The sequence below is a fragment of the Erigeron canadensis genome, chromosome 8 (genome assembly GCF_010389155.1).
Source record: "Erigeron canadensis isolate Cc75 chromosome 8, C_canadensis_v1, whole genome shotgun sequence".
In the NCBI taxonomy this organism is placed as follows: domain Eukaryota; kingdom Viridiplantae; phylum Streptophyta; class Magnoliopsida; order Asterales; family Asteraceae; genus Erigeron; species Erigeron canadensis.
The window spans coordinates 43,804,007-43,821,597 of record NC_057768.1 but is presented as its reverse complement, the minus strand read 5'-3'; the positions used below and the strand labels follow the sequence as shown (position 1 = coordinate 43,821,597).

Below are 17,591 nucleotides of genomic sequence, written 5' to 3'. Positions count from 1 at the left end.
CCATCAAAGGGTTCTTGTTTATTTATGAATGAATTTAGTACCTTGTTATATATATATTGGTAGATTGGTAGATATATAAATCAACTCATAGATTAAAGTATTCAATACGTATCAGGATTGTAATATAACTTTGTGAACGTATGTGGATTTTAATTTAATTATAGATTTTGTACATATTAATATAATATAATTATTTATAGATTTGTTTTGATTTTTAATTAAAAAAATATAGAAAAATAGAGGATTAATTAGAATGAAGAATTAAATTCAAGGAGGGAAATTAGGGGTATTAAGTGTACTCCCAACCTCATATTTTAGTTATATTATAGATGTAAATACATTAATTTACCATTTTATATTAGAATTTGCAAATTTATCTGATCTAATCAAGATAAAATAAGGTGCTTGGTATCCCAACCATGATTTTGGTAACCCGACTAGATTATTAATGACAGGGGGCCCGTTTTTTACTCTATTATATATACCATTATAAACATGGGGGCCACACTTTTTGGTACACACTTTGTGGTTGGGATACCAAAAAGTGTGGTTGGGATACTAGGGGTGTAAAATAAAGCTATCTTGTAATTAATGCAATTTTATACATACCATATAAATGAAAACAGTTATATATTTCTTTTCTTTGTGAACATAATAATAAGGGGGAAATGTTAGATAAAGTCTGCAGTACCTATTTTAAGTAAAATATGAAGGGTTATGTAAAATTCAGTGGCCATATATTTTTATTAAATTCAAAGTTTTAATCTATAACTTTTTTTTAAAATGAAAATACATGACCTTAGGTAAATTTTGGGATAACTTTGATAAATTTATATTTCAAACTTTCACATTAGATTGCATGTGGAAAAAGCGAGAAAACAGATACCATCACTTTCCAACTCCCAAGAGTTCCAAAAATCATCAAAATCAAATAAGTAGTAGTATAAATCAAAGTCCATTAATTTTGGTCAAAATGGAGTGTGAATGAGAGAGAAAGAGAGGACGTGTCGTGAATGAAAGGTGCATCTTAAGATGCTGTATGTATAATACTCCATTGTCTCTATATTCTTTAATCAATGACATTTCTAATTTCGTATCCATCTGCACATTTATCAATTCTTTTTCTTCCTTAATCATCCCAGAATCATTTTCTTGAATTCAAGTCTCTAACTTTTAATCTTGTACACAACATTCAAGAACAAATCTTTTTGTTATAAATCAAAAACCACTTAAAAATCTTTGATCAGTTGGATTCAAGATTAGACTTTTCCATCTGGGTATTAATCAAGATTGCTTGTTATGCATTTTGGAATCAAGATTCTATTGATTTGATAGTAAATTAGTTGCCTTTTTTGGATTTCTTGATAGTATAGAAAGTAAGAATTTAATGGGCTGTTTTTCTTGTTTTGATTCCAAAAAAGAGGAAAAATTAAATCCTCAAAAAGTTGGGGCTGATCGCCCTGAAGTCCATCCATCCGCCCCTTCAAATATTTCCAGATTACCTTCTGGTATGTATCTTGTAATGTGTGTGTATATATAATTGTTTTATGATTTGTAGTATATTATATCTATATCTATATCTATATCTATATCTATCAACATTGGTTGTTTGATCTGATCTAGCTTTATGTGATTGTTAAGTTTCTTATGATATCCTTTTGTTAGTTACATGATTGACTGATTGATTGATTATATAATAAAAATAGAGGTAGACCCCATTAAGTTTTATATATCATAGAACATCATTTTCAGTTTTATATGATATGATATTGTACAGAAACATGACTAGAAGCAATTACTGTCTATATGATTGATATCTGTGATATATGATGGTTGCTTTGGACTAATTATAAGTAAATCTAGTGACATTCTTGGTTTTTAATTATATATCATTTTTTGTTTTTCGAGAGATCTGTAGAGTTGGGTGGTTAATACAATTATGTAATGTTGCTTTGTTTATGGTAATGTGTTGGATTTGCAGGGGTTGATAGGCTGAAATCTAGAAATAATGTGAGCCTGAGAAGGGAATCATCGGGTCCAAAAGATGGCCCATATGGTCAGATTGCAGCTCATACGTTCACTTTTCGTGAGCTTGCGGCTGCAACGAGTAATTTCAGTCCTGATTGCTTTCTAGGAGAGGGAGGGTTTGGTCATGTGTATAGAGGCCTTCTTCCGGGTACTGGTCAGGTATACTCGTGCTGTTTCTATATATTTTTAACTGGAAAGTAAATGGTTATTTGGCTGATTAGTGTTTTTAATAGCTAGTGAGAACACTATTGAGCTTAGAGATGTTATTCCTTGTATTTAGGGTCGTTATATACTTATATATCCGAGTAAAGATAACATTGTGTAGTCTTGATTTATGTGTCGTAGCCATATAGGCATGACTACCGACTACCGATTCTAAGAATAAGCATAGGCATGACTACTGATTCTAAGAATAAGCAAACTTCTAGTTGAATGCGTGGAACTGTGGATAAGCCTATTCCATGAAATGTCAGTCATGATCTATGATTGAATCCGTTGTCTATGTGCTCAAATTTTTAGTTTTTGATAAATAGTTCATACAGGATGCAATAAATTGATCTATTAAATAGGAAATTGAGATTACCTAATTATTTAGTCTTTTAATCTAATTTGAGAGACTCTTATACCCTATCTCACAAGATGTTTTTATTTCTTTCAATATAATTACAGATTGTGCTTGTTAATTTTCTAAGTAGCTTGAATTTATGATACACTCCAACAAGAAATTAGTTAATTGTTGCAAACCCAAACAACAACACATCCAAACAGTATCTCTTAGAGTTCTTTGTGTTACTTGTGATTTATAATTTGATTATCTAAAATACATAATTATTCATATTTACATCCAAACACCCTCAAGATGACACAGGTGATGATATAGTGTTAAATCAAGGATTTTGGACAACGGTGAACACTATCATGACATAATCTTGTTTAGGGTAGGGATTTTACTAATAAATTAAATGTTTTATTTGTCAAAACACAATTTTTATTACGGGACATGTACGCAGACAACATGCATTTATAGTGATCTTTTTCCTCAAGTGGTTAAAGCTAATGCGTGTTATGAAAACGAGTCATGCTCGTTCCAATTTACAGTAACAATATGTTATTTCTTACCTGATCTATTTGGTGGCTACATCTTACATGGAGCATGATGATAACATTTATCATATCTTGTAATCCATTTCTTATAATATAATTACAGATAATTGTATAGCTAATTCAACTCTTACGAGACTATCATAATTAATGTCCCAATTATATTACTTACTTTTTGAGCTGATTAACTCTGTGTTTTACAGGTTGTAGCTGTGAAACAATTGGATAGAAATGGGCTTCAGGGTAACCGTGAATTTCTCGTGGAAGTTCTTATGCTCAGCCTTTTACATCATCCCAATCTAGTGAATTTGATTGGTTACTGCGCTGATGGTGACCAAAGACTTCTTGTTTATGAATTCATGCCATTGGGTTCATTAGAGGATCACCTTCATGGTAACCATTTTTTTTTACCTTTCTTTTTTTGGTCGTATTATTTGTGAGCAGTCTCTTTACCCTTCCGGCCTTCCTCTAACCAGCAGTGGGATTGGGTATCGTTGTATCAGGCAGTATTTGGATACGCACTGTGAAACCTGTTGTCAATAATCTATTAGCTTTTGAATAAATGATGTCACATATTCAGTTTCATACCAGATGCAACAAAAATTGATTATCTGTGTGTAATTCAAATGACATATTTAAAGTTTTTGTAACCGAACTTCAGACAATTTCACTCTCATATAACACAAGTCATCTTTCTCTCCTTTTTTTTTTAACAATAAACACCTTTTTGCTAGTGTGTCCATTAATTTCTAAACATTCAGATTTGCCAAACATTTGACGGTCTTATTATCTTTTATTTGAACAACATGAGTATATCCAAACACCATATCTTATGCAACTGATTTTACTGCAATTGATTACTAGGTACTGATTATTAAATAATCACTTTTGAAACACACATCCAAACACCGTTTATAAACACGTAAAATATTTAGTAAAATTAAGATTTGTGTACTCTTTGCAGATCTCCCACCGGATAGAGAAGCATTAGATTGGAACACAAGAATGAAGATAGCAGCTGGTGCAGCCAGAGGTTTGGAGTTTCTTCATGATAAGGCTAACCCTCCTGTTATTTACAGGGACTTCAAATCATCCAATATTTTGCTTGGAGAGGGATTTCAGCCAAAGCTCTCAGATTTTGGACTCGCGAAGTTGGGCCCCACTGGTGACAAGTCTCATGTATCCACACGAGTCATGGGGACATATGGTTATTGTGCTCCTGAATATGCCATGACTGGTCAACTCACAGTGAAGTCTGACGTTTACAGTTTTGGCGTGGTGTTTTTAGAGCTTATTACTGGTAGAAAAGCCATTGACAGCACTGCACCACAAGGACAGCAGAACTTGGTCACTTGGGTAAACCCTTTATTTCCACTTTTGGGGCTTTATTGGTCTGATTATGTACTGTTGATGTCCCCGGGTGGCTTAAAATTTTGACTGTATCTTTAGAGTATTCTAGGTGATTCTATAGTGTGTTTTAAGATTCTCTTGGATCTTGTAACATCTGTTTGGAAGACAACTAGAAACAAAGACGGATATGACACCTGTTTTGTAAGCATTAAGTCTTGAACCTAAAACTTAGTTAGAACCTAGTTCAGCCTATGACCCCTGTTTTTTTCTAGTATTATAGAATGCTTTTATGTTAGCAATCCATTAGAGGTGTCAAAACAGGTAACTTTATATAGTAAGGGTCAGGCCGGGTTGGGTGAGAGGACAAACGGGTGATTTTTTGGTCGAGTTGGTTTTTCTTATCCCCCTAACTTATTCTTTTCATCACCATTTTTCTATTCATTTTAAGTTTCCATGTGTCAAATGTGATTATCAAAATCATATTATTTCAGTAATTGTGATTACGATGATTTGAGGGTTTTATACATTAAAAATACACAGTTTCAGAACTTTTGACCTATCCAACCCCTTAGACATGCCATTTAAGCCTTATGCTTTAATAAGGTGCCCAAAACCTTTTAAGTGACCGAATGTTTATTGAGAAAGTGGTCTTGACAAAAAAGGTAAGAAATGATCCATAAAAGTATATGTTGTTGAGGCATTAATTGGATGTGCATTTTTTAAGCATATACCTAGACAATCATCTTATTAAGGTTGAAAGAGGGTCAAAGTTGTTTACTGTTTATCACTTTATCTTTAATAATATGTATTATTACAGCAACTTGTTGCTTTTACTTATTTTATTATCTTGATCATAATCAGTACTGTATTATACATAGATACCTTGGCAATATCTGATAAGAACTTACATTCTTGGAATTGTGAATAAATTGAATGCATTATATGTGATTACAGGCACGTCCCTTGTTCAATGATAGAAGGAAGTTTGCATCATTGGCGGATCCAAGGCTAGAAGGCCATTATCCTATGAGGGGACTCTATCAAGCTCTAGCCGTGGCATCCATGTGCATCCAGGAACAGGCTGCTGCCCGTCCTCTCATCGGAGATGTAGTCACTGCATTATCTTATCTTGCAAACCATGCTTACGACCCTAGTGCAGCCGCTGGTCAAAGCAACCGATACAACGGTGAAAGAAATGGAAGAATTTCAAAGAACGAAGAAGGTGGAGGATCAGGTCGTAGCAGATGGGACTTGGAAGGGTCAGATAAAGGAGATTCTCCTAGAGAAATTCCTACTCCAAAGATTTTGAATCGGGATCTGGATAGAGAACGAGCGGTTGCAGAGGCGAAAATGTGGGTAGAAAAACGACGGCAAAGTGCACAAGGCAGTTTTGATGGCAACAATGGTTAGCCGATGAGTATTGGTAAGTTGTGGTACTTTGATCACTAGAAGGATGCGAAGGGTCATCCTGATTCTAGTTTTCGTTTTTTGTTGTTTTCCCAAAACTCGGATTTCGAAAAATCTTTGGAGAAAGAGTGTATAGTAAATCTATGAGGGGAGAATGGGAAAACTAATGATGGTTTATGGTTATTAATTTTTCCTCTCATACACAATGAGGCATTTTATTGCTTTGTGGCTATTGGTGTATGCTTTTCTTCTGTAACATATTGTTTAATGATACATAACATGATTTTGGTTCGAAACTAAATAGTTTCTGTTTGCCTACTTTCATGCAAATCCCGTAAGAGATCTGCGTAACCACCACCAAGGTAGGCTAGTGGTTAGGGAACATGTTTCCTCTCAAGAGTGTCTCAAATTCAAATCCATCTTAGGTAAACATTATTGGGCTGGCTAAGAAAATGGTCACAGGGTAATTTTAGTGAGTAAAAATGACTCGTTATACATGGGTAATTTTAGCATGGAAACATCTTACGGTGTACTCGTAAGAGATCTGTGTAGAGTTAGGCACAAAACTTACCGGATTGATTGATTTTACCTAGGACCAAACACATGATATAAGTTTAAAATTATTGAGTTTTATGGGTCTATTTTATATCTTTTTCCTGTGTGTTTTTAGATAGTGAACTCATACAATTAAGGATTAATACATGCCTTTTGCTTGCCTGGAAGTCCTGTAAAAGATGTGTGTGTGTGATAAGCTAAACCAAGCGCACTCGATAAAATGGTTTTACCAACAACCGATTGCAAGATCAGTAGGAAAGTTCTCTTTCTTTTGTTTTCTTGACTGTTTCCGATTTCTATTCCCGGACACCTTCAACTTGCTTGCTTAAAAGTGTGTTTAACCTGACATCTCTTCTCTTGTAATCACATAGGCGAGTGACGGAGTGAGTACTACGCCACCACAGGTTTGAATGGATACTATACATGCTTGAGGTAGGAACAAATCAATTCTTGAAATGAATTTCTGGTCTTACGGTGACTAGGGGAGTCATGTATTCTGTCTATTGGGCCAGGCCTAACCCGATATAAAGGAAGTTAATACTTCATAGTCCATCCATCATCCATTTCCTTATGCTAGGTGACAATTTTGACTACTTCACTTAGGCCCGTCCTTATAAGACGTCGGCCGGCCGACGTCAGACGCGAAGCCAAGGGAGGACGCAATTAGCACGGAGGCGTCTTGTGCTGCGTTTCGGTGGTTTATTCCACACTCAGACGTGCGTTTTTAGGTACAAGTGGGGTCCGCGTTTTGTTGGCTAAGGTACCCCTAAAGAAAAAAAGAATTTTTTTGAATTTCATAGCCGTTGGTTTTTGAACTTAATGGCTCGCTCCCTTTTTTTTTTTCTATTTAAACCACTACCATCTCCATACTTCTTCACATTCCTTTCTTCACCATTTCACATATTCACATATTTCTCTCTAGAATTCATATTAGCAAAACCTAAAACCAATTCATCCACCATGCCTAAAAGAAGTAACAAAAACCAAATCCAAAACCTCAATTAAAACCCAAACCAATACCAATACCAAAACACTATCGATGAATTTGACGCGTTGCTGGTGAAATCTCCCCCGTCCATGTCGTCGTCTAATATGATGGGGGCATCTAGTAGCTCAGGTGCTATGAACCAATCATATATGCAGTTGTTGCAATCACCACTGTTGAACGAACAGTTTTCAGCAGTTCATGTTACTGCAACAATTTAATCAATTTCAAGCTACGAACTCACAATTTCCTCAATTCTAGAATCCACAATTTCCTCAATTCCAGAGGCCTGTAGGTAAGACTTCGTCTCAACCGGCACGAACTAGTTTCGCCTCTGTCGAGGAAGAAGTGGAAGAAGTTCCTGCCCCGCCTAAACGGTTGACGAAAAAAGGGGTTGCTGTAGCGGAAAAGGCGAAGTGGTCAACTCAGGAGGCAGTTTTGTTGGCTGAGGCGTGGACAAATGCTTCATAAGACTCGGTTGTGGGAATAAGCCAAGACGAGACTATGTTTTGGGCCAAAGTGATAGAGGGGTTCAACAATAACCGGCCAGCGGGGGATCGCAACAAAAGCCAACTACAAGGCAAATGGAACAAGATCAAGAGAACCACCAAGCTGTTTGGAGCAATCTTGAAGAGATTGCAAGATCAAGGCCGCCAGAGCAGTGCAGATGACAGACAAGTGTATAAGACTGCTCATGAAATCTATGTAGAGAATCATGGGCCATCCCGATTTCCATATAAGGGACACGTTCGGGCTGGTCCGAGTGTGGAACCGGATGTGGCTTTGAACCAGTTGTTTGGAGACGACCCAATTAGGAAACCACCGGGCCGTAATGTTAGCCGAAAAATGTCTAGTGGCTCAGATGTGACTTCTAGTCGTGGTGGTTCGAGTGGGTCAGAATAGGCCTTAGGCAAGCTTGATCAAATGCTCTTTATGCAACAAGAGCAGATGTTAAAAATTGAGGAGGATAAGAGGAGAATATAGGAGCGTAAGATGCAATAGCCAATTCCGACCGACATAGACGAAGACGAGTTGGAGCAGATCAGGAGTACACGCAAAAACCTCATGGATAAGTACGGGTCATATTTTAAGGATTTCTAAATGTAGTTTGTGTTTTTCGATTAAATGTGTTTTAATTATCAGGTTGAATATGTGTTTTTAGGATGTAATATTTAATTTCCATGTATTGTTTTGTGTTTTTTTTTTATAATGTAATGTGTGTTTAATTACAATAAAATGTGTTTTTTTTAAATTTTGTGTAAAAAAAATGAAATAATAAGATAGTGAATGAATAGTGAAGAAGTGTGTATTATAAGGAGGGGGTGTTCATGGGGTGTTTTTGAAGAGAGAAAACTGATAAATAATAGAAGAAGTTGGTGAGAAGTAGGAAAGAAGTGACGAGTGACCTTGATGAAAAAACATATTAAATTGGATTATACAATGGGTACAAAATTTGGAACCATATTTGAGTATGAAAAGAATCGGATGGGTTATATCAAACGAGTCAAAAGTCATGAAGTTATAACAATATGTTTCAACACCCTGAAGCACCTTAGGGGGTGTTTGGTACAATGGAATGGAAAGGGTGAAAATGGAATGAGAAACACTTCTCATGTTTGGTTGTAATGGAGAATGGGAAAGAGAATCGAGAATAGGGAATCGATTCCATTCCCTCAATTCTCTATGAAATGTAGAGAATTGATGGGAATGAAAATTTTTATAATTTTTTTTTTGTTTTAGTGATGTTATATGTATTAAATTTGATTATTATTTAAAATTTAGTATTTTCTATATATTCATTCTCTGCTTGTACCAAACGACGTAATCGATTTTCTTTCCAAATACTCATTCTCTTTCCCACTATATTCATTCTCTATTACATTTCCATTCTCTTTGATTCACTCAAACCAAACACCCTAGAAAAATCTTTAAGAGTTACTTTAATAACATACTACTGTTCGTCATCATAATCGGTTCAATCATTTTATATAAAAATCAATTCAATCACTTTATATAAAACTTTTAACATGTTTACGATGGAGACAACTCTTGGCGTGATTCAAAAGTCACGCCGGGTTCTAACGTGGTCCATAAACATATATCAGATGGGACTATGGGAGGATTGGCTTTGAAATCCTCTTTTGTTCTTGTAATCTTTTAGATAGCTCGTCTTGAGCTGTTATTTGGCTTAATATATATATTCTGCAGTTCTATAACTGAAGTTGGTGTGGCGGCAACGATGGCTTTGACATGGTGCTGCTCACGATGGTTGAAGAGCAGTGTTTGTTTCAAGTGTTTTATTTGGAGTATTTTGACATATTTTGAGATTATTTTATATATATATATATATATATATATATATATATTGTGGTGGTTGTATTGAAAATGGGTATAATATATAGTGTTTTAGTGTGGTGTTGATGTGATAGTTTTTTAGGTGCGAATGTGCGATGTTGTATGATGATACATCCTTTAAAATATCAATCCAAAAATTAAAGCATACTTTAACAAATCGCACGCTGAGGTTTTAGTTCTGATAAACATTAGCTTACTCTAAATTTGCTTTTGTTCAAAAGCATGTTTGTTGAGTTTTTGCGAAAGTATAGCATTGGCATGTGATATGTCATTAACTTTAGATGCACGTATTGAGCCACAAAAATGTAAAAAAAGTCTCAAAATAAAGTAAAAGAAAGGTATAAATTTGGAGCACATAACAGCATCTGGAACAAGCGATTTATAGGAGGACTATGAACCAGGGATGTGCAAATGACCCGACCCGCGAAAACCTGGCCCGACCCGCGACCCGCAAGTGCATAAAAATAGGAACCGTGACCCGGCCCGTGAAGGTACGGTTCGGGACGGGTTACGGGCGGTTCACGGGTTTCCTTCACTTTTTTTCGGTTTTTGGCTTGACCCGACCCGTGCGACCTGTGACCCGAAAATGTCACAAAAACTTGACCCGTGACCCGACATTAGAGATGTTTTTTGTGTATTTAGGGAATTCTATTATCATGAGTTATTGAGTTAATGGTGAAGCTTTAACTGAAAATATTGTGTTAAAGGAAGTTGAAGACTTGAAGTATTAAAAAGTACGAGTATATTACAATCAATAACTCAAACTATATAGACATATAGGTATATAGTTGTTGTAAATGTCCTAAAAGATGTAAAAAAAAAAAGTCTCAAATAAGCCACCACTTGTCAAAGAAGCTAGCGTCACCCCACTTCCCCTTGGTGTCGTTTACAACAAATCCAATCACTTTGTTGTTGAGAAAAAGCTAAAATGACTTATAATTAATATTTGTTCAGCCTAAGTTTAAGAATTCCAACTCATGTATTCTTGCAAGTCCACTTCGTAGCGCCATCTTCTTCCCAACTACTATTTTCCTTGTCCATGTCCCCTAATGATTTACCTTTCATTATTTTCCAAAACATTCATTTAATATTTATGTTCTCATATGCAAACAAATATGTCACTCAAATGTTTTCTTAATTATTGTCATTTTTAAGTAAATTAAGTAGACACAATCAAAACGTTTTTTTGGCGTTAAAATTGCATGAGTATTAATTAGGGGTGTAATAAAGACAAACTGCATGGGTTTATCCGAGAATGGAGCTTGAATATCATTATATCAATACGCCTAGCTCGTTAAGCTTGTTAGCCTGATTGATTGTTTCATCATATTACAATCACTCTTTTAATGTGTATGTACTTCAACATAAATATATTACCACTTAATATTTTCGAGTCACGTAAAAAGTTAAACAAAGTCGAGCCAATCTCAGTTTTATCGAGTTTACCATTACTAACTTTGATTTATAACATTAATTCAACTCTAATTACCGAGCTGATCAAGTCGAGATCGAAGATGAAAATAAAGGTTTGGACAAGCTCCACTTGAGATTTGTCGTTTCTAAAATCACTAATGTAAATTTGAAAGTTTAAGTTAAAAGATACTATTTTTCTATTTTAAGCACAACTAAATGACCACGTAAATTGTAATAAAATTATAACTAGTTTGTTTACATAAAATAATACGAGTATAATATAACACGGGGCACTGTTGGAATAAATTAACATGATTTGATTCAAAAGAAAATACTCACCATTGATTTCGGGTTCCCAAAATAAGGTAATTGATTTCGGGTTTATACATTCATTACTAGACATAGGGTAGGGATTTCAGTTATCGTCAATTATCGTATTAAGAATGATAAACGATCAGTGACAGTCACACTAGCGTGGTTCCAACAAGCACTACATCATCATCATCATCATCATCATCATAATTCATAAATTCATATAGACATGGCTATGCACATACATACGTTACGTACGTAACTATTCATGATACAAATTAACTTATTTACTTCTCTATATAATACTCAGTTCCTTGGATTGTTGTTAAGTCGATCTCTCAATTTCAACTAACTTAATAAGAGTGTTTCACAAATTCAGAAGGAAAAAAAAACCATAAATGAGCTAATTAAATTCGTATAATATGCGTATAAAGTTGTTAATATCATTCAAAAGTTATACATATATACAGGCAAATTACGTATAAATGGATCTTTTCATATATATGATATTCTCAAGTACGTTTCACATATGAACATATCATATATGCAATACATATATCGATCTAAATACTTAATGTTCTTAATTATAAAATAAATAGCTCTAAGTTAAACGACTTCAATTTAATTTGTATGAGAGTTTAAATGAGTGTTTTCGTGATCTTTTGAAGCTTTTCCTGTCATTAGTTAGGTAAGGTGTTTTTATTGGGTAGTTGAAGTCTAGAAGTTTGAAGCTGCGTCACTATATACGAGTATATAAATAGAAAGAAACAACTACAATTTAAACACCTGCAAGACGTACGTCTTTGTAAAAGTAGTCAAAAAAGAAAATAATAAGAATTGAAGAAGAATATTCCCGTAAATTCTGGGGGGTTGAGACATGGATCACATCTTTAAATTCATGTCATCTCAAAACACCAACTCTTCCCAAATCCAAATCCCACAAATAATGGCTCTTAAAACGGCATGTGTCACACAACTGTCAAATCCTAATAATAATAATATTCTTCTTGATCATGATGACACAAACAACAACGACGTGAATCCTGCAGCTACATTCATCAATCATAACAATAATAATCTTGATCAACTTTCCAATGATGACGACGACAACGTTAAACGTTCGGACGTGTTTCGTGATAAGCTCGCGAAGAATGAGTTTATGGTAATAGGACATCGTGGCACAGGAATGAATTTATTACAATCCCCTGATCCTAGAATGAAATCCATCAAAGAGAACTCTATTCTCGCTTTTAATTCTGCCGCCCAATTAAATCTTCATTTTCTCGAATTCGATGTTCAGGTAGCAACTTATTAATATCCTCCTTAATTTTTTGTCTTCTCATCCTATCTAGCTAGCTTTCTTTCGAGATCGTCTTTTTTTTTTTTTTTTTTAAATGGAATTTCGGTTCAAACACCTTCTGTTAAACATTTAGGATGTCTTATCAATTAATGTATAAATGGTTAGCAAAAATTGTTTGTATAAGTTTATGTTTCTGGATATATAAATAGAGTTGTGTAAAACAAAACTAATATTTGATGTCAGATGGTAACAGTTTGCCGGTGACCGCGGCGATTCATGGTCGCAACTGGTTGGTAAAACGACACGTTATTTGTCGTTACGTACGTGTTACAAAGAACCACGTGTGTGGTGGTGTTTTGGTAGGGTCACGGCCCATGAACTACGATCGTTACATTTTGTTCTTTTTGTTTTTCTTTTTAAAATCAAATCCTAAGTTTATTGATTATTATTTCCCTTTTGGAAAAATGATAAATCTCTTTAATAAAATAGCTTAATTATCTTTTTAAATATAAGATGATGAAATCAAAAGGAGAATATTAAAATATAGATTTAGTGAAATCTACAAAGTCGTCATTTTATGATTTATAAAAAAAGAAATTTAAGCTAATTTTTCTGTTATTATTGTTTATATTAACACTAATTAATCAGTAACAATATATAAAGTACATCAAGACATCACAGTTTAAAACCCCCTTTTTAGGTAGCAATGAGTCATGGACCACTTCACATATTAAATATATCAAACGATGTTCTATACTACTGTTTTTGTAACTTTATGAAAATCTTTTATAACTTGCTAGTCTCATTAACACACCCATAACACCAACTTATTGGTTGTGTTATCTTATGATAAGTACTTTTATAATTTAAGTACATTACAGCTCAAAGCTGAAAGCCCTCCTTTTTTTTGGGTAGTCGTCATGACTCACTTATGGTCTAATATAGAACTTAACAGTATTATAATAATTATAATTTCAAGAAAATATCTCTGCCACATCCCAATTTAAATATCTTATGTTGACATTTGGAATGTTTCTTCTTTTTAATTTGATCGCCGAATTTTTTATTTGTATTTATATGATACTTCATATAAAAATTACAAATAGACTAAGATTTTAAATATAATTTCATTAGTATAATATTTCTTCAAATATTATCTAACACAAATAAACATAATTATAGTCAAAGTAGACAAATATTAACTCAAAAAGTCAAAAAATTGACATTTTTAGGGAAGCGATCTGTACACAACTAACTGTGCTTTACAGTGTTGGTGTATTTGGTGGTGTATCACCAAAAACCGGTGGTACACATATCACCTAAAAAGGAGGTAAAAATTTAGGTACGCAACATATATACAAGGAAATTGCATTCAACTTGAAATGAATTAAGAAATTGGAATTTCTTTGAAACTAAACAAGTTCGAAGTCTTGTGGTTTAGATTTTGATTGATTTCCTTCAAGAAACTGATTAGTTTGTTTGTTTGGTGTTTCCTTGAACGTACATTTCTTGATCTAAGTTTTGGGTGGTGGAGGAAAACTTAGACAAAAAAACGTAAACGAAAACCTCTTTTTGTAGGTGACCAAGGATGGTTGCCCAGTCATCTTCCATGACAGTTTCATATACACCCAAGATAAGGTTAGTTTACACCTTTCTCAACTACTATGTAAGAATATGCTTTATTGTTTTTACTCTAGCTAGCTAGCTAGGTGATCTTCACGCGTCGTTATAATAGGCCTAAACGGGTATACTCTTTAATCCGCTTAATTAAAACATGATTCGTGTTATTATATACATTTCTTTTACGTACGTATGTGCCACATTCACTCATGGAGCCGTTTACGTGTTGGATTCCAGGGTGAAATAATTGAGAAAAGAGTTACAGATCTGAATCTAGACGAGTTTCTTTCGTATGGACCTCAGAGGGATCCTAATAGAGTAATTACTTTCTATATGTGTTCTTTTGTCCCTTTCAAAGTGGTCTAACAGATTTATGTAGCAATTTTATTGATTAATTAATCGTTGTGATGTCAATTATATCAGGTGGGTAAACCTTTGTTTAGAAAAACAAAAGATGGGAGAATTTTTGAGTGGAAAGTTGAAAAGGATGACTATCTATGCACATTAGAAGAGGTGTTTCAAAATATCAACCACTCCAAGGGATTCAATATCGAGTTTAAGTTTGATGATAATATTGTGTACAAAGAAGAAGAATTGGTTCACGCCATAGAAATTGTTCTTTGTGTATGTTCTTGTCTTCTAGTTTCCCTTTTAACCGTTTCCCTTTAACTAGATACATTACCATTTTGATGGCTTTTGGTTTCTTTTTATGACAGGTTGTGTCCAAGTATGCTAAAGACCGCTCCATATTTTTTTCAAGCTTTCAGCCTGATGCTACTCTTTTGGTCCGGAAACTCCAAAGCACTTATCCTGTAAGTTCCATGTTAAATCAATGCCCAATCTAGTGTTTTAACATAGTACTATAACTTAACAATACCGCTACAAGTATTTATTATTTTCATAGTCCAAGAATTTGAGAAAATGTTTGAAGGTATGTTTCAAATTTCAATACCAATGTATGTATATATGTGCATTCTCTAAAAAATATAATAGATATCTTATTTAAAAAAATTGGATTCATTATGAAACAATCCTCCATCTGATTGTGACTTGGCTTCGCTTGTTATAATGTCTGTCAATAGGTTTTCTTTCTCACAAATGGAGGGTCTGAGACATATACGGATGTTAGGAGGAATTCTTTGGATGAAGCAATAAAACTGTGCTTAACAGGCAGTTTAAATGGAATCGTTGCTGAAGTGAGATCAGTTTTAAGAAATCCAGGAGTAATAAGAAGAATCAAAGACTATAATCTATCTCTCATAAGCTATGGCCAGTTAAAGTAATACCTATTTTCTTGAGTTTTCAGCATTTTATGTTTTTCATAGCTATGTTACACATCTATATTAAATGAAATGTCCGCTGACATTGCAGTAACGTTCGAGAGGTGGTGCACGCACAAATCTTGATGGGCGTTGATGGGGTGATTGTAGACTTGGTTCAAGAGATAACCGAAGCGGTTGCAGAATTTAGCAAAAAGGCTGAAAAAGATGGAGTTGTTAGAGAGGGGGAAAGTGATGACATCAAGTGCTCACATTATGAACTTTCAAACCTAATGAAGCTGATTCCAAATTTAGTACAACTATAATTGGGCAAAGTCATATGATGTAACATTTTACGAAATTGATTCCCATAAGTTGTGTTCATTATGAATATGACAGTAATCATACGTGTTCGTTGTTGTGTGTAAATATGTTAGTAGTGAAGGTTATGGGAATTAAAAGGGGAACAAGACCCCATAGTGTAGAAAACTTGCTGGTTAGATGAATATGCAGGTAGCCTTGGAATGCATTATGAAAGATGGTTCTTAGATTATTTTATAGATACTATTTTATAAAAGTTTAGATATTTTATAAAACAATTTAACCCTACAATTTATTAATCCATTTTCCTACAGTTTATTTTTTCATTCAGAGATATAACATATGTTATTCACCATTTGTCGAGTGCTTAACTGAGTTTTGTAATACAGAGGGAAAAAAACGAAAAAAGAAAATGAAGTGATGTTTGATGATTCACATTTTAACTAATAGGGTTGGTTTTTTTTGAGCTGCAAAGTTTTATTCGCGAAATGAAAGGATTCACTTGAAAGTTGAAACTAAACGAAATTGTTACCTTAAAAGAAATGAATTTTTTAGGCCACTAAGCCCAAGACAGAGTCAATTTCTTAGCGGTAGCTGAAAACCAAGCCTGTGTTCTCGAGTTTGTATGTAAAGGAAGGCGAAAGAAGAGAAAAGGGATGAATGGAAGAGAAGGAGTCGATTTTCCTTCCTTCCAAATCATCCCAAAAGTGGGAAGAAAATATCTTACACAAAATCTATAGAATTCTCCTTTTAAATCTTTTCCCTTCTTTTCTCTTCTTCTTTTAAATAAAACTCAAGAACCCAAATATTTTTAAAATCCTTTACAATCTTTTCCTTTCCCTTTAAAACAAAACTCAAGAACATACCCCAAGAGAAAGAAAAACTAAGAAACTAATTAATAATAGGATTGTTATTCATGAAAGTTGCATTTGAAGCATTTGTAACCTGATTAAAGCTTTGACTTATTCCTGATTCATCATATAGATTTGAGAACGTAATGATTCATTCACACGTAATATCCTACAAGCTACAATGGGAATGGTAAAAGACATTGAAAAGATTTGTATAGGATTTTTGTGGTGTCAAGGAGTTAAACTAAAAAAGACACAATGATTTGTTTACATTAATTAGTGGAACGAGACCAATTTGGTACCAAAAAAAAAGGTAGTTTACGGAATATTGCTATAGAAAAAGAATACATTATTGGTTTCTTGGATTAGTGCTCTAAGATTGAAAGCGAGAAATGTATTTTGGATGTGTCATGTTAGGTTAACACCCAATGGAGCTGGAAGTGCCTAAGGGAGAAATGCTCTAAGATTGAAAGAGAGAAATGTATTTTGGATAATGTAAGACTGGTAATGGGAAGGATATCTTCAGTGACCAAGATTGGTGTATGGTTAGTGGAATGACCAACGTCCCTTATGTAGGTTTGTAGTAAACAAAAGGGAATCATACGCTGCAAGAATTTTAGATACTTGCAGTGTTGCGGATATGGACAAACTGTCATGGGCTGAAAGTGCAGTTCTCAGTTCAAGCAGTTTGTCATGCTGTCTAAACTGATTTGATAGTAAAATTCTATCCTAAT

General features: G+C 34.1%; 2 protein-coding genes across 2 annotated transcripts; both read left to right on the top strand.

Moving 5' to 3' along the window:
* The first annotated feature begins 967 nt into the window (after positions 1 to 967).
* Positions 968 to 6,116, top strand: LOC122611192 (serine/threonine-protein kinase PBS1-like). Its single transcript, XM_043784174.1, has 5 exons — positions 968 to 1,508; positions 1,982 to 2,187; positions 3,333 to 3,522; positions 4,094 to 4,485; positions 5,434 to 6,116. Exons 1-5 carry the CDS (start codon positions 1,388 to 1,390, stop codon positions 5,887 to 5,889), a joined length of 1,365 nt encoding a protein of 454 aa, XP_043640109.1. The 5' UTR covers positions 968 to 1,387; the 3' UTR covers positions 5,890 to 6,116.
* A 6,187-nt stretch (positions 6,117 to 12,303) lies between these two features.
* Positions 12,304 to 16,224, top strand: LOC122578348 (glycerophosphodiester phosphodiesterase GDPD1, chloroplastic-like). The gene is made up of 7 exons (XM_043750293.1): positions 12,304 to 12,806; positions 14,385 to 14,444; positions 14,664 to 14,744; positions 14,850 to 15,050; positions 15,143 to 15,238; positions 15,509 to 15,705; positions 15,798 to 16,224. The coding sequence occupies exons 1-7, from the start codon at positions 12,384 to 12,386 to the stop codon at positions 16,009 to 16,011; spliced, it is 1,272 nt and encodes a 423-aa protein (XP_043606228.1). The 5' UTR covers positions 12,304 to 12,383; the 3' UTR covers positions 16,012 to 16,224.
* Positions 16,225 to 17,591: the final 1,367 nt, after the last annotated feature.

What these genes read in the sequence shown, in the direction of transcription:
- LOC122611192 (XM_043784174.1), top strand. Translation starts at nt 1,388, where the DNA reads ATGGGCTGTTTTTCTTGTTTTGATTCCAAAAAAGAGGAAAAATTAAAT. An exon ending in TATTTCCAGATTACCTTCTG is followed by an intron (nt 1,509 to 1,981) that starts GTATGTATCTTG and finishes TTGGATTTGCAG; the next exon opens with GGGTTGATAGGCTGAAATCT. An exon ending in AGCAGAACTTGGTCACTTGG is followed by an intron (nt 4,486 to 5,433) that starts GTAAACCCTTTA and finishes ATGTGATTACAG; the next exon opens with GCACGTCCCTTGTTCAATGA.
- LOC122578348 (XM_043750293.1), top strand. Translation starts at nt 12,384, where the DNA reads ATGGATCACATCTTTAAATTCATGTCATCTCAAAACACCAACTCTTCC. An exon ending in CTCAGAGGGATCCTAATAGA is followed by an intron (nt 14,745 to 14,849) that starts GTAATTACTTTC and finishes CAATTATATCAG; the next exon opens with GTGGGTAAACCTTTGTTTAG. An exon ending in CCATAGAAATTGTTCTTTGT is followed by an intron (nt 15,051 to 15,142) that starts GTATGTTCTTGT and finishes TTTTTATGACAG; the next exon opens with GTTGTGTCCAAGTATGCTAA.